Source organism: Vipera berus, assembly GCF_964194415.1.
Source record: "Vipera berus genome assembly, chromosome: 3".
NCBI lineage: Eukaryota > Metazoa > Chordata > Lepidosauria > Squamata > Viperidae > Vipera > Vipera berus.
Window position 1 is genome coordinate 399,604 of NC_138204.1, and position 22,011 is coordinate 421,614.

Here is a 22,011-nt window from a genome sequence, read left to right on the forward strand (position 1 = left end):
TCATTACCAACTCTGCTATTTTGCTCCTTTCCCCGATAAAAAAGGTATCCATCAGGTATCCAAAACATTTTGGGGGAATTAGCTCGCATCCTACTGGGAAAAATCCCCTGGCGCCTCCCTCCTGGCCCCCGGCACTTCTGTGCAGACCCTGGGTTAGGGCGTGGGCTTTCTCCTACCCAAGGGGGGGGGCTTTCAAGCATGACGTGCAAATGAATAAACAAAGTTGACATCCCCCCATTTCTGCTTCATCCTGCTTTGAGAATCCTTGCGTGGAGAAGGAACGGTGCCCAGACGGTTCGGAGGGTCCCCTGGCTCCCCACGCCAGGGCTGGAGTGCCGAGAGCGGCCACCCATGCACGCCTGTCGCCGGCACAAATCGCTCAACCGGTGAGCAGAAGAGCTCGGTGTGGGGGGTGGGCTCCGTGTCTCACCAGGGGCTCACCCTGGCTGCTGGAATGCAGCCCAGCTCTGGGATACTCGAGGCAACCTGAAAACTGCCTACTTGGGAATGGAGTTGGCCGTGTTGTGTGAACAGCCTCAGCCTCCAGGAGGTGAGTGCATTTGGCTCTCCCGTTTCGTTGGCAGCTGTGGGGCAAATGTTTGCGTGCCAGCTTCCTGCCCAGCAGGGGCACCCAGGGCACCTTCCCCACGTTCCCTTCCTGTGTCAGGAGGCCAGTGCCCTCCCTGGCAGAACCTCTGCCCTGCCAGCCCCCTCCCTCCACTCACCAGCAGAATCTCTATGGTGCCCAGGATGTACATGGCACCCGCAAAGGTGGTGCCCAGGTAAAAGCAGAGCCCCACGGCTCCTCCGAACTCCGGGCCCAGCGAACGTGAGATCATGTAGTAGGAACCACCAGCTGGAGAGAGGAAGGGGGGGAACCATTACCCGGAGTGACCCCTGCACTGACCCTCCCAGAGGCCGCTAGCGCACCCCCTGGCTGCGCCCCCTCCCCACGTGGCAAGGAAGCGGCAGGAGGGGGAGGGAGGCAAAGCCACTGCCCCGAGATGGAAACCCACCCACCCCGCTTGGGGCAGCCTCCCTCCCCCCATCTGGAGCCCAGGTAGGTCCCACAAGCACCCGAGAGTCCCTCACTTTGTGCACCCCATTAATGCTGCCAAAGAAGGAGGGGGTCGCATGCAGAGGGAGCTTGCATCCAAGATGACCTTTACACAAAAGAAGGGGGGCTTCTGTGCCAGCCCCAATCCTCGCTTGTGCACGGCTTCGGGCAGTCCTCCCAAATCCCTCCCTTTGGGGGGGCAGGAGGGTCTCCCAGGCAGGCACCCACCGCCCCTCCCTGCTACCCACCTGGCACCACTCCGTTGGTGGCGATGGCGCTCATGGAGATGGCCGTCAGCATGGTCTGTGGGGAGAGAGGCAGCCGTGTGGGCCCAGTGTGGCAGGAGGGGGGGGAGCCCAGCAGCCCCTGGGACCGTGTGTGTATGGCGGGGGCTGGGGGGCATGATTTGATTCGCCCCCAGAGCAAAGAGAGACACAGAAGGCACGGGGGGGGGTTGAGGCCTAAAGAATTCTTGAACCAATTCTCCAGCCAAAGAAGTGGGGGGAGGGGGGTGCTCGCTAGTCACGCCTCCAACTGCAGGACCCAGAAGCCCCCTGCCAGGCGCTCATTGGGAGGAGCACCTTCCCTGGGAGCCCAGAGGCGGGGTGGGGATCCCCACAGCCAGGCTCAAGCACACCCTCAGACAGCACCCCCTCAGCCAGGGTCCCCTAGCTGCATCCCTTGGCCAGCCATGAGCAGCGAGCAGGCTGAGGGCTGCAGAGGTCACGGGGATTTGCACCCAGAGCTCTGGGGGAGAAGCAGCTAGCCAGGCCTGGCTGCCCAAGAGGGAGGGAGCTCTCGGGGGGGGGGGTAGGATGGAAGCCGGGGAAATGGCCCATCAGGACTCAGCTCCTGGTACGCTCGTCCACCCAGGCAGCTGCCTCCGAGCCCGGCCCAAGCACGGCTGCCCTTCCAGGTCTGACTGGGCTGCCCACCTCCCTCCCACCGATGCCTGTGGGCCAGTGGGGGGGCAACCCTTTATCACGGTTGCAGGCTGGGCTATGGGCTGGACACCTTGCTCAGGGGCTCAAGCAGGAGGGGCACATCTGCCCAGACCCTCCCTTGCCCGGCCAGCAGCCCCCGCCCGGAGGGGGACTCACACAGGAGCAGCAGAGGATAACCATGCAGAAGGACTCCATGATGCCCGAGATGCCCACCACCCAGGTGAGGCGGAGGAAGAGGATCACGCCAAAGATGTTCTGCAGACAGGGCAGGTAGACGCCCATGAAGGTGCCCATCCGTGTGGCCTGCAGGAAGAGCGCGGGGCGTGAGGCTGGGCCCAAGCAAGGTGGGTGGGTGGGTGGGTGGGTGGCGGGCTCCCTCCCTTCCCTCACCAGAGGCCTTCCTGCCTCAGCCCTGTAGATTCCCCAGGCAACCGGAGAGGACCCCCAAGCTGGGCATCCTCTTACCAGTAGAGAAAGAATTGGGCTGGGCTGCAAAACCCCACAGCGCCACTGGAGGGCAGTGTGGAGAACAAGAGGGAAGGCTGTGCTCAGGTGCCCCCTCCTGGTCATCCAGGCCCTGCAGCCCAGATCTGAGGCCTGGAGGAAGGAGAGGGGAGTGGGTGGATGCGGCTCTTCTGCTCCTGCCTGGCTGCCCTCACCTTGACGGGCTTCTTCTTGGCCCCCTCGTTGTTCTCCGCCTCTTCGTGCTCCCGGCTGCCCTGGGGCAGGTTTGTGTAGTTGGCCAGGCCGCTGAGCAGGGAGGAGACCATGGGGCTGGTGTCCATCTCCTCCTGTTAGTTAAGGGAGCAGAGGGAGGGGAGGGCTGGGGGCTGCTCCTGGGGAAGCCCCTTGCCCCTCCCACCCTGCCAGCCCGATCCTCCAGTTTCCTGGGGCTGAAGCTTCCCCTGCCCAGCCAGATGCCCCTGGCGGAGCCCTGGGTGGGCCGCTCTGGCACTCCAGGGGCCTTTTCGGGCGAGAGGAGGAAGCTTCTGCGGCCCCTGGGTGGGGTCCCTCCCCCCCACCCTGCTGACCTCAAAGAGCGCCATGTTCTTCCCGTCGTATTCCTTCCCCTTCTCCGGGTCGGTGCTGTTGATGAACGGGCTGCTTTCTTTGGGGTTTCCATCACCTGGAGGGAAGAGAGGGCGCTGAGACCGCCATGCTGAATGCCCGCTGGGCTGCCCCCCGTTTTCTTTCAGCCGCTTCGCGGGTCCGAGCCTGGCCAGCAGCCCTGTCAGCCCATTCCCCAGAAGCCACCCAGAAGGTCAGGCCAGACTGGCTGGGGGGCCCTTTGCTTGGGCACACCTGTGGGGGCCACATCACCTTTCTAGGTCAGGTTTCTAAGTCCAGCCGTGAACCGGAGAACCTGCACAGCTGCCTGACCCGGAAGGGTTTGACCCGGGAGGTGACCTGAGAGGCAGAGGACTCCTCCTTGGAGACGAGGCGCCCAGAAACGGGAGCTGCCACAAAAGAGCTGGGCAGCCATTGGGATGGGGGGTCCCGATGGGCACCATCACTTGTGGCGAGGCGACCGATCTACCCTTGTGCCCACGATCAGCGGCTCTTCCTGCCTGCCGGGGAGACTTTCTGAGGGACCTGGATATTGGCTCTCCCGAGAAAGCCTCACAGGACTCATTCCCCCCACCAGATGGGCGGTTCATTTGTTAAGCGAGTTTGCCCCATTTTACGACCCTCCTTGCCATAGTTGTTAAGTGAATCGCTGCAGTTGATAAGTTAGTAACCCGGTTGCTAAGTGCATCTGGCTTCCCCTTTGACTTTGCTTGACAGGAGGTCGCAAAAGGGGGGCAGTCACATGACCCTGGGACACTGCAAGCGTCGTAAGTATGAACCAGCTGCCAAGCGCCTGAATTTTGATCACCTGACTGTCGGGATGCTGCAAAGGCTGCAACTGTAAAAAATGGTCATGTCACTTTTTTCAGCACCGTCGTAGCTTTGAACCGTTACTATGCGACCTGCCAGGGACCAGCTGCACCCCACGGTCGCCCCCATTAGCGCCTGCTGGGATTCCATGTTAGGAAGCACGACGGCTGCCAATGAAACGGGAAGGCCGATGGCAGGACTGCCACTTGGGAAAAGGGCGGCCTTGCCTCGGAAGCAAGGATTTGGCAGCAGATCCCTGAGGATCCCAGCAGATCCCGCGAACCAGCCGGTCTCCGAGGCCTTCAGAAGAGCCCTGGAGAACAGCGGCCTGTGAGTGGTGGGGGAAGGCGGCTTCCGACTTGGAGCAAAACCAAGGTTTAATCCATCAGACTGACAGATTCACACCTTGTACCGCCAGCCAGCTGAGAAGCAAAACAAGTATCGCTTTTTCCAGGACTTTCTTGCTGGGCTCCAGGGAGGGGCCAGCTGAGCTTCCCTGGTGGCCCCCACTCTGCCAGGTCCAAAGGAGCTGCCCAGCCTTGCTGCCCTCCGCTTGGACCCTCGGCTCCGGACAGCCCCTCCCCCGCCTCTTCCTGGAGGCCCTTCCTGGCCAGGGACCGGATGCAGAGAGACCGACCCCCTGCTCCAATCTCTGCAGGGCTTCCTCACAGGGGGTGCCGATCCCCCCAAAAGCTCCAGGCCGAAGCTGAAACCCCAGGGGGCTTTGCTTTGCCAAACATCTGAGCTCTGATGGGGTAACTCAACATGCCAGCCAGCCTGGCCCAAATCCTGCTTTCCATCCAGGACACTCGGAGAAATCAGCTACACAGGCGGATAAGCAAAGTTGGAAGGATCTGGAGGGATCCCAGATAATAATCATAATAGTAAAGTTGGAAGGGACCTTGGAGGTCATCTAGTCCAACCCCCTGCTCAGGCAGGAAACCCGATACCATTTCAGACAAATGGCTGTCCAGTCTCTTCTTCAAAACCTCCAGTGTCGGATGCCTGGGAAGTCCTTGCGACGCAGGGTCTGCAGCCCGTTTCCCAACCAAGGCATGTCCGGCTTCTGTAATGTCCCCAGAACAGGCCGGGTGCGTCTGCCAGTCTTGAAAGAGCCAGCAAGGCTCACCCGGGGGGCTCCTGGCTGGATCTTTGGCGAATCACGGAGGACAGGAGAGGTGCCAGAGGGCTCGAGAAGGGCAAACGATTTCCTGTCCTCAGAAACGGGGAAAGAGAACGCCGACAACTGCAGGCCTCTCAGCCGGACATCAACAAACACCGGAGAAAAGTTCAGAAGAGTCGATTTCTGAGCATTTAGCAAATCCTTTAGCCTGAGTTTAGCGAGAATAAATCATGACAAACAAGTCCCGTCTTATTTTTGTGAGAGCGACCACTTTAGTTGACACGGGGAATGCAGTGCAGTGGACATAAATACCTAGACTTTGGCAAAACATGGGACAAAGTCTTCCTGAGGTTCTAGTGGAAAAGAGAACGAGTGTGGGCTGGACAAACCACCATTAGACAAGTAACGTGCTGTACTGTACAGAGCTGGGCAGAGATCAGGCTGCGAGGAGAGTTCACTGGGACATCCTGGGCTCTGATTGGTCCCCTGTGGTGACCATCATCTTTACAAATCACTAACAAGCGGGATTAAAAAATACAACTGATAGAAGAGGATATTTGTAGCTCAGGGTTGAACTGTGGGGCCCTTGGTGCTCTCTGAGCTGGGTTGCTTTCTTGCAGACGTTTCATGACCCAACTAGGTGACGTCCTCAGTGCTAGAAGGGAGGGGGATTGTGGAGGAGGAGGAGGAGGACCGTGGGGACCTTGGTGCTCTCTAAGCTGTCTTTTGCAGACTTCATTACACAACTAGCTAATCTCATCAGTGCTAGAAAGGAGGGGGAGGGGGAGGAGGAAGAGGATGATGATGATGAAGATGAGGAGGAGTGTGGTTTCCCTTGTGCTCTCTGAGCTGGGTGATTTTCTTGCTGATGTTTCATGACCCAACTAGGGAACATCATCAGTGCTGATGATAGTTGGGTAACGAAACATTTGCAAGAAAACCAACAAACTCAGGGACCCCACAAAAATACAACTGTTACACTCAGAGATGATGTAAACATTGGGGTCTGTCACACTTAGGCGGTGGTGACAGACAGGAGGATCTTGACCAGGTAGAACAATGGGCAGAAGTCAGCAAAGTGAAGGTCAGAAACTCCAGTCCTACCTACCAAAGGCCTGAGTATGGAAGGGGAGGGACTGTTCTAGGCAGAAATGCACGCGGAAGAGACCTAGGAGGCTTGATGGTCACACAGTGGCCCAACAGGATGATGCAGCTGCAAGAAGGGAAATCCCAGGGGGTGTAACAATGTAAAGATGAAAAGAGGCCCTAATTCCTCTCTATCCTGCACCGGCCAAGCCTTAGCTAGGATGCAGTGTCCACTTCTGGGCGCTGCATTTTAGACAGGACACCGACGGGCTGAAGCCTGCCCAGAGGAGAGTAACTGGGAGGCCAAGGAGCCTGGAAGAAGCCACGATCGCTTTCCTCGAGGGTCTGGAGGGCTGCAGTGGAGAGAACAGGATGGAATTGTCCGGAATTGTTTCCAAAAGCAAAATAAGAAAGTGTGGGTTGAAGTTAGAAGAAAGCAGATTTTGCGACCGGACAGGAAAAAATTGTTTAACAGACTGCCTCAGAGGTGGCGGTTCCTCCTTCACTCAACAAAGGCTGTTGGTTGGGGAGACCATTGTAGGAGACCCCTGCATGTGGAAATGCGCTGGACTAGTCTCCAGTGCCCTTCCCATCCCTACGTTCTCAGATTCTGCCACTTCCGGAAAAGGAGGACGGGCTGATCACAGACAGTGCTGAATGCTGGTCATCCCGAAAGAATATCCTGAAAGTTGCCAGATCCAGTTTGGGTCACCGGTCACCAGGAGCAGAGGTTTAGTCTTCCGAGCTTTCGGACGCGTGCTGGGGCCCGTCCTCGGGGAGAACCTCTCTCCAGCAGAGTGCTCGGAAGGAGAGCACAGAAGGAGCACAGCCTCTGCTGGAGGGCACTTCTCCCCGAGGATGGGCCCCAGCACCAGTCCGAAAGCTCGAAAGACAAACACCTCTGGTCCCGGTGACCCAGATTGGATCCTGCAACGTGATCCCGGGACATGTAGATTCGCCTTCATTCACTCCGAGATTTATTGGAAACTGCTTCACTGCAGGTTCTCTTCCTTCTCCCAACAGCAACAGGGGCCACCCCGCCCCCTCCTCTCCTGACCGTCGGGCGGCCAATGGGAGAACGTCCTGTTCGTCCTGTTCGTCTCCTCCAGCTGTGCCTTGCAGGCCTTGCCTTTCCCCCCAGATGTCCAGGAGAAGCCCAGAAGCCCTCTGCCCACGCCCAGACCTGCCCTTCCCCCTTTGATGAACGCAGGAGCCATTCCTCACGTCCGTCCTTGGAGTTATCTGCCTCCATGTTGCTCCTTCCAGACCCCAACAGCCTCCGGGCCCTTGGAGGAGACTTGGACTGCATCAGAGTAACAGAGCTGGAAGGGACCTTGGAGGTCTCCTAGTCCAACCCCCTGCTCAAGCAGAGGACCCTATTCCAATTCAGACAAATGGCTGCCCAGCCTCTTCCTAAAATCCTCCAGTCAGTACCCACAACGTCCAATACAGAATAGGTGCCAACCATACCATCCCTATGCTGGTGATAGAGCTGGTTTCATCAGCAGACGGATGGAATTGCGCCCCAGACTGCTGGATGTCCCCTTCCACTGGTTTCATATAGACAAATCTGAACCCTTTAAGGCTGACCTTCCACCCCCAATACCCAGAGACGCTTCCTGCCACGTGCCCCTCGCACAGCCCAGCAGCTTCCCGGGCACCTCTTTGCCCTCTCAGGCTGCCACCGAGATGCTCTCTGGGCCGCTGCTAATCAGCTCCAGCACCCTCCGCTCAGAGGCTCTGGTCCACTGGCCTCCAGTGACAGATGGCAGAGTTGGCCAGGCTGCCCGGCACCAGCTCAGCAAGTTTCCGCTCTGCCACCAGACCCAGAGCAGCCAGCCATGTTCCGGGCCAGTCAGCTCTACTTATAAACACTCTGAAAAGCAACAGCTCTGAGGTCATAAAGACATTGAAGTCCACCCCCGCCCCCTTAAGCTCTCCTATCCCTCACAGTTTGAGGGACAAGCACCCCCTCGCCATTCTGGCGATGATTCGCTTTGGAGCTGGATGACCCCTTTTTCAAAAGCTATTTCTTATGCGTGACCGTCTCTGTCACTCAGGGCTGAACTGTGGTGTCCTTGACGCTCTCTCAACTTGGTTTCCTTCCAGACGTTTCATGGCCCAGCTAAGTAATACCATCAGTGTCAGTGAGTGTGGGGTTTTCTCCTGGTTTATGTACAGTAGCTTGCCCTGCTAGTGTTGGGTGTGTGTGTGTGTGTAGGTTTCTCCTTGGTGATCCCTTGATTATTGTTTTCTGCGTGCTTGTCTGGTGTTAATCCCTGCTTATTGGGGTGCTGGCTGCTGCAAAGTATGTCTTCTGGTCTTTTGTTTCCTTCTTAGCCTATTGTCTCTGATGTATTAATCTGCTTTATCTCTACATTATCTAGTGATGACTGATTTCACTAAATGCCAAGTTTCCGGGAATTCCCTGGCATTTTTGGATTTGGCTTGGTCTAGGATGCTTCTTCCCTGGGGGAAAAATGTGGCTGAGACTGTCAATATGTGCGGTCAGATTAAGGAATTTCCATCAAATCTTCTGACTGCTACCTCGTGTTTATACTGTAGATATTTTTTCTGCCACTTTCTGCCTCTCTACCCTATAGTGCCGGTTATAGTCTTTACACACTGTATGTTGTACATTAGGGATCCCCAATCTTGCAAACTTTAAGGCTTGTGGACCTCAACTCCCATGCTGGCTGAGCAATTCTGGGAGTTGTAGTCCACAAGTGTTAAAGTTGCCTGTTGTAGTTTTTCTCCTTGGGCAGAAGCCTTCTGGGCCAGCTGCTGGTTCCTCTCCTCCTTATCTCCAGTCAATGGGGGGGGGGAGAGCTATGTCATCGAACCCTTGACTCTTCCACCGTGGAGGAGCGTGGGGCTGGGTTCCCCCCCCCCCCGTGAATGGCAGGGTAAGGCCATCTGCTGCCTTGCAGTGGGCTGCCCTCAGTTGGCAGAGGGCACCCAATGACAGATTGCCATCCCGAGCCAGAGTGGGCATGCCCTGGAAGTCCTGAACTGGAAGCTAGAAGAGTCGCAGAGTGGATGGGAAGAAAGAAGGTTTAATCGTGCCAAGATGGAAGGGAGCATTTTGGCTCAGCAGCTGCTCAGGATGGGGCGGTGCTCGCCCGGGGCCCTCTGGGTGGAAAAGGAGGTGCAGGGGACCTCGGGCAGGGCAGCCTTTACTCAGCCAGGGATGGTTCCTCTCTGCCCAGAGCATCCCAGGCCCCCATCGGCACCGATTCCCAAAACGGCCAACTGCCTGGGGCTGCCCGTGAATGTGGACGCTCCAGCTGGACCAGGCCACCGGCATAACCACCCCCAGCCTGAGGCTGCTGCACTGGATGCTCAGCTCCAAAAGCTGCTCGTTGCGGGCCCGTGAGGTACTCCAGTTAGGACCGCCTGGCCAAAACTCATCCTGCCCCCAGGCCACAATACCTGGAGAGGACCCTGAGAATCCCACCCCCGGGGGAGGGGAAGGTCTTCAGGGATAACTGGACTCTGAGGTTTCTTTCCCCCCCCAAGGCCTGCCTGGCCAGGACCCCTCTTCCGGAGGAGGCTTTTCCAGCCCCCCAATTGTGGGCATCGAAGAAGCTTTCCAGGAATTGGGTGCAGTCCTCACCTCTTGATTTTTGCTCTGCCCTGTGCAGAGATAGCAAAAAGAGTCGAGTAACCTGCCAAAATTGTAAAAGAAACATTACTCTCCTCTGAATATTAATCCTACAGGGACCCTCCAAAGATCCAGGCCTTTGTAGAGGCCACGGAGTAGTTCCTCTTATCCAAAACCCCACTCGACTCTCCATGGGGAAAATAACATTGCCCCCCTCCACACACACACACTCAGGTTGGTATGTGGGCAGAAGCAGGAAGGACCACCCCTCACGCAATCTTGCCAGGTTAGTATATCAGGCTGGGGGGCTTCATGGCTTCCCCGCACTCGGCGTCCACAGGGGGGCCAAGAGCCGAGGGGAGGCGAGGTCGGGTTCCCCCAGCAGCAAGGATGAGACTCAGCCGTCCCTCCCCAGGAAACTGAGTCACGGGGGGCTGCCTCCGAAGATGACTGCTGGGGGGCTGTTGAGTAGTCCTCAAACCAGTAGAAATGGTGGAATAGAATAGAGCTGGAAGGGACCTTGGAGGTCTTCTAGTCCAGCCCCCTGCCCACGCAGGAGAACCCTAGTCCTAGACCATTTCAGACAAGTGACTGTCCGGTCTCTTCCTGAACGCCTCCAGTGATGGAGCACCCTCCAGAGGCAAGAGGAAGGGCTCACCTCCGGACAGCTATTTCTCCAGAAGGGTGGAGGGTCTCCTGCTTGAACAGGGGGCTGGACTGGAAGACCTCCAGGGTCCCGGCCAACCCTGTTATTCTATCTTCCCTTCATTTAGTGACTGTACAAAGTTACAACACCTTAAAAAATGGTCATCCGGTCGCCGTTTGTGACTTTCCCTGCCGGCGTCTGACAAGCTGGCAGGAGTAGCCAATACTCCAGAAGACAGGCTTAAGATACAGGAGGATCTGGACAGACCTGAACACTGGGCGCTATCTAACAAAAGGAAATTCAGTGGTGAAAAAAGTAAGGTTCTACATTTAGGCAAGAAAAACCAAATGCACAGGTATAGTATGGGGGTAAGTTGCTCAATAGCAACAACTGTGAGAGGGATCTCAGAGTCCTAGTGGACAATCCCTTCAATAGGAGCCAGCAGTGTGCTGCAGCTGACAAAGGCCAACACAATGCTAGGCTGCATTAACAGAGGGATGGAATCAAGATCACGTGAAGTACTAATACCACTTTACAAGGCCTTGGTAAGGCCACACCTGGAATCCTGCATCCAGTTTTGATCACCACGATGTAAAAAAGATGTTGAGACTCTAGAAAGGGTACAGAGAAGAGCAACAAAGATGATTGGGGGACTGGAGGCTAAAACATATAGGGAATGGTTGCTGGAATTGGGTATGTGTAGTTTAATGAAGAGAAGGACCAGGGGGGACATGATAGCCGTCTTCCAATATCTCAGGGGCTGCCCCAAAGAAGAGGGAGTCAAGCTATTCTCCAAAGCGCCTGAAGGCAGGACAAGAAGCAACGGATGGAAACCAATCAAGGAGAGAAGCAACCTGGAACTAAGGAGAAACTTCCTGACAGTTAGAACAATTAATCAGCGGAACCACCTGCCTCCAGAAACTGTGAATGCTCCAACACTGGAAGTTTTTAAGAAGAGATTGGACAGCCATTTGTCTGAAATGGTATAGGGTTTCCTGCCTAAGCAGGGGGTTGAACTAGATGACCTCCAATGTCCCTTCCAACTTTATTATTAAGTCGGCCCAATGGGGGAACCTGTATTCACTTAACGACCAAGCAGTTCACTTAATAACTGCAATGATTTGCCTAACAATCATAGTAGAAACAGTCATAAAATTGGGCGTGACTCACTTACAGCTGCCTTGCTTAGTAATGGAAATTCTGGTCCCATTGTGGGCATAAGTCGAGGACATGTTAGGTGAACACGAACGGTCCCCTGTGCTGGCCTGATGTTCCGGCTGCCCAGCGGCCCCCCCGGGTCCCGTTGTCCAAGGATACAAGATTACAGCAGCGCTGTGCTCTGAGCCTGGGGGCACTGAATGTGGGAGCCCACCCACCCCGTCCTTCCTGGTTTTATTGCTAAGCGGCCAGTATCTCTGCTGTTGTGTGTCTTTATTTTGGTTGTTTTTTATGGTTTTAAAATGTTTTTGTTCTTTTAATGGTAGTGTATTTTTTAAAAAAAAATAATTTCTATACCGCCCTTCTCCCGAAGGACTCAGGGCGGTGTACAGGGCAATAAAACGCAATAAAAATACAATATACAAAAGTTACGATAAAAATTAAATAGAATAGCCCAATTACAGTAAAAGTTAATTAAAATTACAATTAAAATACCCCAAACCCATCAGACCAGGCCGGCTTGTTCAAATGGGTGAGTTTTCAGGTCACGGCGGAAGGAGCGAAGGTCGGGCACCATCTGGAGCTCGACCGGCAACTGATTCCATAAATCCGGGGCGCCCACAGAGAACGCCCTCCCCCTGGGGGCCGCCAGCCGACATTCTCTGACCGACGGCACCCTGAGGAGGCCCTCTCTGTGGGAGTGCACTGGACAGAGGGAAGTTGATGCCGGCAGCAGGTGCTCCCGTAAGTAACCCGAACCCATGCCATTCAGGGCTTTATAGGTCATCACCAGCACCTTGAATCTCACCCAGAGGACAACTGGAAGCCAGTGCAGCTCGCGGAGTAGAGGTGTTACATGGGAGTATCGGGAGACCCCCAACACAACTCGCACGGCTGCATTCTGCACCAGTTGAAGCCTCCGAGTGGTCCTCAAGGGCAGCCCCATGTACAGAGCATTGCAGTAGTCTAAATGAGAGGTCACGAGCGCATGAGTGACTGTACGCAAGACATCCCGGTCCAGATAGGGTCGCAACTGGCGCACCAGGCGAACCTGGGCAAAGGCCCCCCTAGTCACCGCTCCTATATGATCTTCCAGAGAGAGCTGTGAATCCAGGAGGACACCCAAGTTTCGAGCCCTATCTACGGGGGGTAATACCTCACCCCCCATGGTTAAAGATGGAATGACCTGAATTTCCTGAGATGCCGGCACGTACAACCACTCAGTCTTGTCGGGATTGAGCCGAAGCCTGTTCCTCCCCATCCAGACCCAAACCGCCTCCAGGCAACGGGACATCACGGAGAGGGCATCACTGGGTTGGTTTGGGGTGGAGATGAAAAGCTGGGTATCATCAGCATACTGATGATACCCGACCCCAAAACCACGAATGATCTCGCCCAGTGGCTTCATATAGATGTTGAACAGGAGGGGAGAGAGAACCGACCCCTGAGGGACTCCACAAGCAAGAGGCCTCGGGGTGGATCTCTGCCCTCCCGTCAACACCGACTGCGAACGTCCCAGGAGATAGGAGGAGAACCACTGAAGAACCGTGCCTCCCACTCCCAGTCCCCTAAGACGCTGCAGCAGGATACCATGGTCGATGGTATCAAAAGCCACTGAGAGGTCTAATAGGACTAGGACAGAGGAGCAACCCCTGTCCCGAGCCCGCCAGAGATCATTCACCAGCGCGAGCAATGCCGTCTCCGTGCTGTACCCGGGCCTCAAGCCCGATTGGTAAGGGTCCAGATAATCCGCTTCCTCCAGGAACAGAGGGAGCTGATGCGCCACCACGCTCTCAACAACCTTCGCAAGAAAGCGAAGGTTGGAGACCGGACGATAGTTGTTTAAAACAGCCGGGTCCAAGGCAGGCTTCTTGAGGAGGGGTCTCACCACCGCCTTCTTCAAGGTGGCGGGAAAGCTACCCTCACTCAAAGAAGCAGTTATCACTGCCTGGAGCCAGCCTCGTGTCCCCTCCCGAGCCGCATAAACCAGCCAGGAGGGGCACAGGTCCAATAAACACATGGTGGAGCTCAGCCTCCCGATGATCCTGTCCACATCTTCCGGAGACACAGGATCGAACTCTTCCCAGATAACATCTCCAAGACCGCCCATGTCACCACCGTCAGACTCTGCCCAGTCAGAGTCCAGACCGGTCCGGATTTTGTCTGACAGATGTTGGCTAAACTCCTCAGCATGACCCTGCAAGGGCTCCTCCCTCACCTCCTGATTAAGGAGGGAGCGTGTCACCCTAAACAGGGCGGCCGGGCGATTATCTGCGGACGCGATAAGGGTAGCAAAGGAATTAGACCTTGCAGTCCTCATCGCCGCGAGATAAGACCTCATAGAGGACCTTAGTCACAATCGGTCGGATTCAGACCGGCTGGATCTCCAACAGCTCTCTAGGCCCCGTCTCTGACACTTCATCTCCCGGAGCTCCACGGAGAACCATGGAGCCCACTGGGATCTGCGCCGGGTCAGGGGCCGCATGGGTACAACTCGGTCGAGTGCCTCCGTGGCTGCCATTTCCCAGGCTTCCACCAGGGCATCAGCCAAGCTGTGAGCAAAGGCGGCAGGTGGGGACCCGAGCGCCGTCTCGAACCGCTCAGGGTCCATTAAGCGCCTAGGGCGGAACCATCTTGTTGGTTCCGTAACCCCACGACGGGGAGTGGCGAAATGGAAGACAAGCCGCAGGAGATGATGATCGGTCCATGACAGGGGCATAATAATTGTAGAACCCCCACCCAGATCATCTAACCATCGTCCAGATAGAAAAACAAAATCGAGCGTGTGACCCCCCCCCATGAGTCGGGCCCTGAATTACTTGCATCAGGTCCATGGCCGTCATGGAAGCCATGAACCCCCGAGCCAACTCTGATGATCCCCCCAGGGACGGCAGATTGAAGTCCCCCAAAATCATAAGTTTGGGGAACTCAATCACCAACCCCAAGAGGATATCGAGAAGCTCAGGCAGGGCTGCTGCTACGCAACTAGGCGAAAGGTACACCAGCAGCAAGCCCAACTGCGCCCTAGGGCCACATCTCAGGAGGAGGGACTCACACCCGGATATTTGGACAACGGTGGCCTCCCGCGGACATAAGGTCTCCCTCACAACTACCGCCACACCCCCGCCCCTACCCTGAGCCCGAGGCCGGTAAAGCACCTGGAAACCTGGTGGGCAGAGATCAATCAGAGGGACACCACCCTCTGGGCCCAACCAGGTCTCCGTAATGCAAGCCAGGTCCGCACGCTCCTCCTCAACCAAATCTCGGATGAGAGGAGCCTTATTAACTACGGACCTGGTGTTAAAATACACAAGCCTAAGCTCAGGTGGCTGCTCATCCTCGTTCCCAGAACCACAGGTTGAAACCAGAGAGTCGGAGCGCATCACCGCTTGAAGGCAGCGGGGACGCACTCCCGGGTATCGATACGGCCCTCTGTTCGATCGCCTGCTGCCATTCCCTAACGTCGTGGGGATAGATAATGCCACACCCCGCTCCAGGGCCCCGGAGGCACCCAGCCCAGGCCCCATCCCACCGTGATCTGTCCCAGGCCTGGCCTGAATAGCGGTTGGTGGATACCCCCCAATTTCCGACCAAACCCGCAATCCCTTTTGAACTGTGAGCCACCCAGGGTCATTGATCGGGATGGGAGGCTATAGGAATCCAGTCAAACCGATTTAAAGATCCCCTCCTGGCCGGCAAAGCTGCCTCCCTGTGATGCAGCCCGTTTGAGTTCGTGGTTGTGTGTGTAGTGAAGACGGGTGCAGGGTCTGTGTGTCGGCGACGTTGCTTGAGGCAGGAGCTGGCAGGGAAGGAGAATTCTCCGGACAAAACCCTCCCGCATTACGATAGTCACCCCCACCCCCAGTCTCCCCGTGATTTCAGCTTCGCCCTGCCAGCCTTTATGTCAGACGTTTATGTCCCAGCAACCTTCCCGCACTCTTCGCTTGTTCTCCATCAATGCCTTGAAGGAAGGACAAGACATCTGTGCAACATGGCTGTTCGCCTGACATGTACGCCACCGCCTCCCTACCCCAAGCCAGTCTCTCTCTTTCTCTTTTGGAGTCTTATGCAAAACACGGGGAAAATGCTCAGAAATAACAGGCCCAAAATCTAATTCCCTTTTGTTTCAGTCATTGTCTGGGAATTAATTTTCCCAGCAAAGTCCAGGGGAGAAGCTAAAGCTTGAATTTTTCTGGCAACCTCTGCTTGATTTGACAAGAAAGCTTTTGCAAGGTGCAATAGCAGGGGGCGTTTTTTTTGAGGGGGGCCCCTGTTCCTTGATGTCCGTGGCCAGACTTGGGAAGCAGCTGCCAAGCTGGTGAGTCAAGGGTGGGATTGTGGGGGGGCATCCCCACAGCCATGATTTCCCTTCCATGGGGCAAAACAGCAGAGATCTGCAGGCGTCTGGCTTCTCACAAGTAATAGTCACTCCTTGCATCAGGCCTCATGAGACCTATAGATCCTCTACCAGGATGTGTGTGTGTGTGTGTGTATGTGTGTGCGCGTGCGCGTAAATTCCTTCAACCAATTTCTCATCTTTAGAACAGTCTCCTACTTGTTTTTTTCTTAAATGCCTTCACGTCAGTCTTGATTGGTGACTGAAGAAGTTCCTGCAGTTCTTTTGGGAAGGTTTTTCGGAAGTGGTTTGCCATTGCCTCCTGCCTAGGGCTGAGAGATAGTGGCTGGCCCCCAGCTGGCTTTGTGCCTAAGGCAGGACCAGAACCCAGCATCTCCCAGTTTCTGGCTCAGAACTTAAACCAGAACACAACTGCCTGTCTGTGCTTGTTCTAGTGATTAGCTACCTGCACATACCTTGCAAGTGTTTGCCCATTTTTCCTCATCAAGCAGTGATTATCTGAGTCTTTGATGTGTTAATTTTCAAACCCATATTATTTGCTGCACCACATGTTCTATCGTTGGCTGCAAAACTTTCCCAGTCTCCGTGAACGTCCCGGCATTACCTGCACACTTGGCTTCTAGTAAAAGAATACCTTGCGCACAAATGGGAGTGGAGGCTCTTTCTTTCCTAGGAGCGACAGAGGTACGTGCGCATTTTGTGTTCCTGTCCGAGGGGCTGCTAGCCTCACCGCAAACATCCCCCATGCATCTGCCCACAAACAGATTAAAGGACTGAGGGGATCCCATCCCTCTCCTCGCCTACGATCGGAGCATTTGCTCAGCACTCAGCTACTCCAAAGCTTCGCAGCCATCGGGCTCCGCATTGGCTACGTCCAGCCAGCAAAGCTCGTTGTTGCGAAGCCCGTCCCGTCATTCGGGCTCTTTCATTTTATCACACGGTTTATCATCCGGACCTGTCGGTGGACGATACATTTTCTTCCTCACACCCTCAGGATCGTCGGTCACCCAAGTTACAGGAAGGCAGGCAACAGGACAGCTGGTTCATTCAGTGACCGTTCAAGTTACGACGGCACTGAAAAAAGTGACTTGTGACCGTTTTTCACACGTACGACTGTTGCTGCATCCCCACGTCGCTTGGCAACTGACTTGTACTTACGACAGTTGCGCAGCATCACAGGGTCACGGGATCCCCTTCTGACAAGCCGTCAATGGGAAGCCAGATTCACTTAACAACCGTGTCACTAACTGAACAGCTGCAGTGATTCACTTAATAACTATGGCAAGAAAAGTCGTAAAATGGGGCAAACTCGCTTAACAAATGTTTCACTTAGCAACATAAATTTTAGGCTCAGTTACAGTCGTAACCCGAGGACTACCTGTACACTGACACGCAACCTGGGTCTTCGGAGGCAATCTCGGCTTGAATAAAGCCAGGCGAGGGGGTTAGGGTTTGGGATTACTCTCGTGACGCGGTGGCCAAAATACACGCAAACTGACCGGTCTGGACATTGTTGGCAGGAATGCGGCACACGAACAACGAGGGTCGATGCCCACTAATTCTGACAGATGTTGGGGCCACGCAGCCTTTCTGAGCTAAAGTATTTTTGCACTGAAGCACATCTGATGATACCCAGCTTTTCCTTTCGACCCCAAACCACCCCAGTGATGCCCTCAACGTGATGTCCCGTTGCCTGGAGGCGGTTCGGGTCTGGATGGGGAGGAACAGACTTCAACTCAACCCCGACAAGACTGAGTGGCTTTGCATACCTTCATCCCGGGTTTATTCGGACATTCCACCTCTCGCTATGGGGGGCGAACTATTACCCCCCGTAGATAGGGCTCGCAACTTGGGAGTCCTCCTAGATTCACGGCTCACCCTGGAAGACCACATAGGAGCTGTGACTAGGGGGGCTTTCGCCCAGGTTCGCCTGGTGCGCCAGTTGCGGCCCTATCTAAGCCGGGATGATCTATGCACAGTCACTCATGCGCTCGTGACCTCTCGACTAGACTACTGCAACGCTCTCTACATGGGGCTGCCCTTGAGGACCACCCGGAAGCTCCAACTGGTACAGAATGCAGCCGCGAGAGTTGTGTTGGGAGTATCCCGATACTCCCACGTTACACCTTTGCTCCGTGAGCTGCATTGGTTACCGGTTGCCTTCCGGGTGAGATTCAAGGTACTAGTAATGGTGTTCAAAGCCCTACATGGCAGGGGTCCGGAGTACCTGAGGGAACACCTGCTGCCGGCATCGACTTCCCTCCGCCCTGTGCGTTCCCACAGAGAGGGCCTCCTCAGGGTGCCACCGGTCAGAGAATGTCGATTGGTGGCCCCCAGGGGGAGATCCTTCTCTGTGGGCGCCCCGGAGCTATGGAATCAGCTACCGGTTGAGCTCCGGATGGCGCCCGACCTTCGCTCCTTTCGCCGCGAGCTAAAAACATACTTTTTTGAACAAGCTGGCCTGGCCTGATGAGGGGATTGGGGGGGGGGTTTGTTATTGTTATTTTATTGGGTTTTAAAGATGTATTTTAGTATGTGGGCATTTATTTAATCTTGTTTTAACTTTTGTAATCTGTATTTTTATTCTTGCCCTGTTCACCGCCCTGAGTCCTTCGGGAGAAGGGCGGTATAGAAATATTATTAAATTAAATTAAATTAAATCTGTCGGCCACTCCTTGAAGCAGCTTTGCTGTGATCCCAGGAAAAGCCACAGCCGGTTGTTTACAGAAGCCCGTTGGCACCCCCAGAGCCTCTGCGGCCCCTTTAAGAGACCCAGGCCGATAAATACAGCCCTATCATTTGTTGGATTACAGCGGAACCGTATTCAGCAATGACCTTTCCAATACGGTCAGCCCATCAAGTCATCGTTTGAATTTGGTGGCCCAATCCAAACCATCAATTCCGGCCGCTTCCTTCCCAGTTCTCCTCGATCCACGCCTCTTCCCTTCTGGACCCCAGGGAGCTCCCGCTTTGATGCCGGTGCCAGTGCCATCGGTGACCAGATTCCTGGTGGCCTCGGGCTGGCTTGACCTCCCTCCAGACCTACCCAGATCTCTCCTCCTCCAAGGAGGAGAGGAAGGCCTTCCCACCAGGGGGTTTCTCAGCCACGGGCGCCCCATTGCACAAGTGTCCAGCCACGGGGCCACCACTACTTGCCCCTGGCTTGGTTCTCCCCTTTGTGGGTCAGCTTCCCTCCTGCCCACACAGCCCCCCTGCAACTGACCCCTCTCAGCTTCCCTCCTTGCTGGACAGGGTGATTCTCCCTGTCTGCTGCTGGGGCTGCCAGCCTCACCGAAGCCCCGAGCCCTTCTGCAAACGTGAAGCTGACCGTCTCCTGCTTCCTAAGAGGGCAGCGTCTTCCACGGGTGCCACCTCTGCCTTGGAGCCTTTGGGGAGAGTGCATTTCCTCACTTTAGTGGTTCTCAACCTTTCTGTCAGCACGGATCTCCTTTGAATACTTTTTGTGGCCACAGACCACGGCCACGGACCCCCCTCAAGACTTAACAAAATTTAAATCAACATTTCTTCAAGCGTTTGTGGACCCCCTGTGATGATATGACGGGCCCCCCAGGGGTCTGCTGACCACAAGTTTAGAACCACTGCTTTAAATCCTTTCTAAAGTTCGCACTGTACTCCGCGTGTGATTGTCAGTGGTCTGAGCAAACTGTGGCACGTGGCTCAGGGTCTACCATAGCTGAAGGCACCCCCCTCCCCTTTGGCCAGGTAAGAAAGAGGCTGGCATGGTTGTTTTGACCGAGAGTCCGTCTGATGTCCTGGCTGAGGGGTGGGTCTTTCAGACTGGGGTTCCAGACCCCTCTCGGCCGCAGAGGGTCCTGGGTGACATCAGGCCAGTAACACTCTAAGCAACCGTCTGGTGAGGACCACGGCCACCCACAGCCACGGAGACACCTGGATGATCCCCAGCTATCCCGCTCTTTCGCTCAACCTCCTCTGGAAGGTTCTTGTTATGGGGAAAAATAGGCCTTAGATACATTCTATATTTACCCAGAACAGACAATAATATCACTGGCCTATCATTCCAGGATGGATGTCATTAAAAAAACAAACCCAACATGAAAATGGTTTTATACCAAGTATTTTCTAGTACTCTCAGGTGGATAATGCCTGAACTGAGTGGTTGTTTCCAAAGTAAACAAGGCTCAGAAAAAAACACCCCTGATCCTGGATGCTGACTGATCCTGAAGCATTTTTTCAGCCAGGGGGTTAGGGTTAGGACGGCTGCTGATAGCTGAATATTCCTACGCTCCCCTTTGCTTTACGGCAGCATCTATTTATGAAATCACCCCCCCACCCCCCCTCCAGAAAGCCTGACCTATTTCTTCAGAAGCTGCAAAAGAACTCGGAGGAGTCTGTCTCAATCGGATTTATGACTGACTAGATTTTCACGGTGGCAATGCACACACGCTTCCTCGTTTTCCCACCCCAAGATTAAACTGTGTTCAGCCTGGACTTGCCCAATGCGCTTCCCCATCCTGGGCGTCCGGACCCTTTTCCCAGCTCCAGGAGGGCTGCAAAGAGGGAGCAGGACCCACAGAAGCCTGAAGGAGGGCTGGCGAAGGATGTCCCTCTTCCAGCTGGGGAGGGCTGCCTGGTGCGGGCTGTCTAATGGGCCTCCTGGCCTATAAATCACAGGCATAAGGCCAGAGATTCCTTCGCAGCTGGATTCCTTCCTCCAGGAAGCTGGCACCGGTTGAGCAGCGCCTAGGGAAGTTCACCAGGTAGAGCAGGCTATTAAACAAGAGACGGATTTTCTGTCCTCTCCTGGCTTCGTTACAAAGCCAGACCGCACTAATCAGAATAGTAAAAACAGCAAGATGAGATAAAAATAGGAAAATGATTTTAAGTTGGCTTACGTTAAACACACTTCACGTCGTACTGCTGTTCTAGTTAATGATTTTGCTTTGCTGAGTTTTAACTCTCTATCTCTGTGGGCCTTCATTTAATTAGGATCTTACTTTAGGCAGCCTGAGTACATGTCAATAAATGGTCTGTGACAAAAGGGACAATCGATCCGAGCGGAGCCGGCCTCTCTCGGGAACAGAGTTGGCACGTGTATTTGGGAAGCGAAGGGGCAGGTTGGGCTGGGAGCGAAAGGGCTAAAACCTACGTCAGAAGGAGGGAATGGTGGGTTGCCATGGGTGCGTATCAAAGTCAGAAGGAATCCAGGGGCTGGTGATGGTTGCGCATTACCCACAACTGAGTGGTGACAATGGAGAGCCAGAAATGAGAGTCTGAAGGAAGCTCTGAAATGTTCTGAATGAGATTCGGTGTGTGTGTGTGTGTGTGTGTGTGTGTGTCCCTTCTGGCACATCGCTGGGTGGGCAGGAGGGGAGAGGAGGCCAAAAAAGCAATGGAGCCCTTCGGAGACCCAGGAATTCGCGAGAAGGCCGTGGATGATGGGCATCTCCGAGGAAAAAGGTCTGTTTCTGATGCACCAGGCCATTCTTGTGTGCGCAAGGCGTAGGGAGGCTGTAAATCTGAACGCGTGATTAATCTGACTGTTTCCAATGAAAGGCTGAGGGGATTAGTGACTGGGATCAGAGGAACATGGAAGGAAAGAGGGAATGTAGAATGACTGTCAGAAAAGGAAGTACGTCTCCTACGAGTTCTCCCTGTGAAGGAGGTGGAGCTAAGAGGACATAGAACCGCCCGGGGCAACTACAGAGGAGTCACAGGGGCATCGCGTGGTTATGATAACGGGGGACAGAATGGAGGGCTCTTGGTGAAGAGATGAGCAAAGCAGCTCCGGATGAAGCATGCGGGTCAGAAACGGATTGCTGCAGAAACCAGGAATGGGAGAAAGCCACTGCATAATGTGGACAGAAAAAACACACGCCTGTTCTGAACCAGCCCTCTTCTCGCACCCCTAATCAAAAGAAGAGTCTGGAAAGCGTCCAAGGCTAAAAGGCTTCTGCCAAGATTTAATTACGCAGTTAACAAAAACACAAGAGCTTGTCTTCTCAAGCGGAAAAGGTTGCTTTCAGCAACCAGCCCCTCCCCAAACACTTCTTTTATAGAGAGCTCAGGGCGTGGTCTCCCTGTGCCTCCTCCCGAGGAGTCCCATAGTCTTTCTTTGTTTGTCCCTGCTCGTCTGCCTCCTGCGTCGGGCGTCCTTGAACAGGGCCAGCTGTGGGTCA

The 22,011-nt window shown here is 55.0% G+C and overlaps 1 protein-coding gene across 2 annotated transcripts in view; it reads right to left on the reverse strand.

Annotated features, from left to right (window-relative positions):
• Positions 1-22,011, reverse strand: part of SLC12A5 (solute carrier family 12 member 5) — a gene marked incomplete at both ends in the record, with an annotated part of 84,103 nt that overhangs the window by 19,405 nt on the left and 42,687 nt on the right. For both annotated transcript variants that reach the window (XM_081322747.1, XM_081322748.1), the window contains 5 exons: positions 726-856; positions 1,306-1,360; positions 2,158-2,304; positions 2,661-2,792; positions 3,033-3,127. In XM_081322747.1, coding sequence (XP_081178873.1) covers positions 726-856; positions 1,306-1,360; positions 2,158-2,304; positions 2,661-2,792; positions 3,033-3,127 — 560 coding nt within the window. The remainder of the gene's footprint in view (positions 1-725; positions 857-1,305; positions 1,361-2,157; positions 2,305-2,660; positions 2,793-3,032; positions 3,128-22,011) is intronic.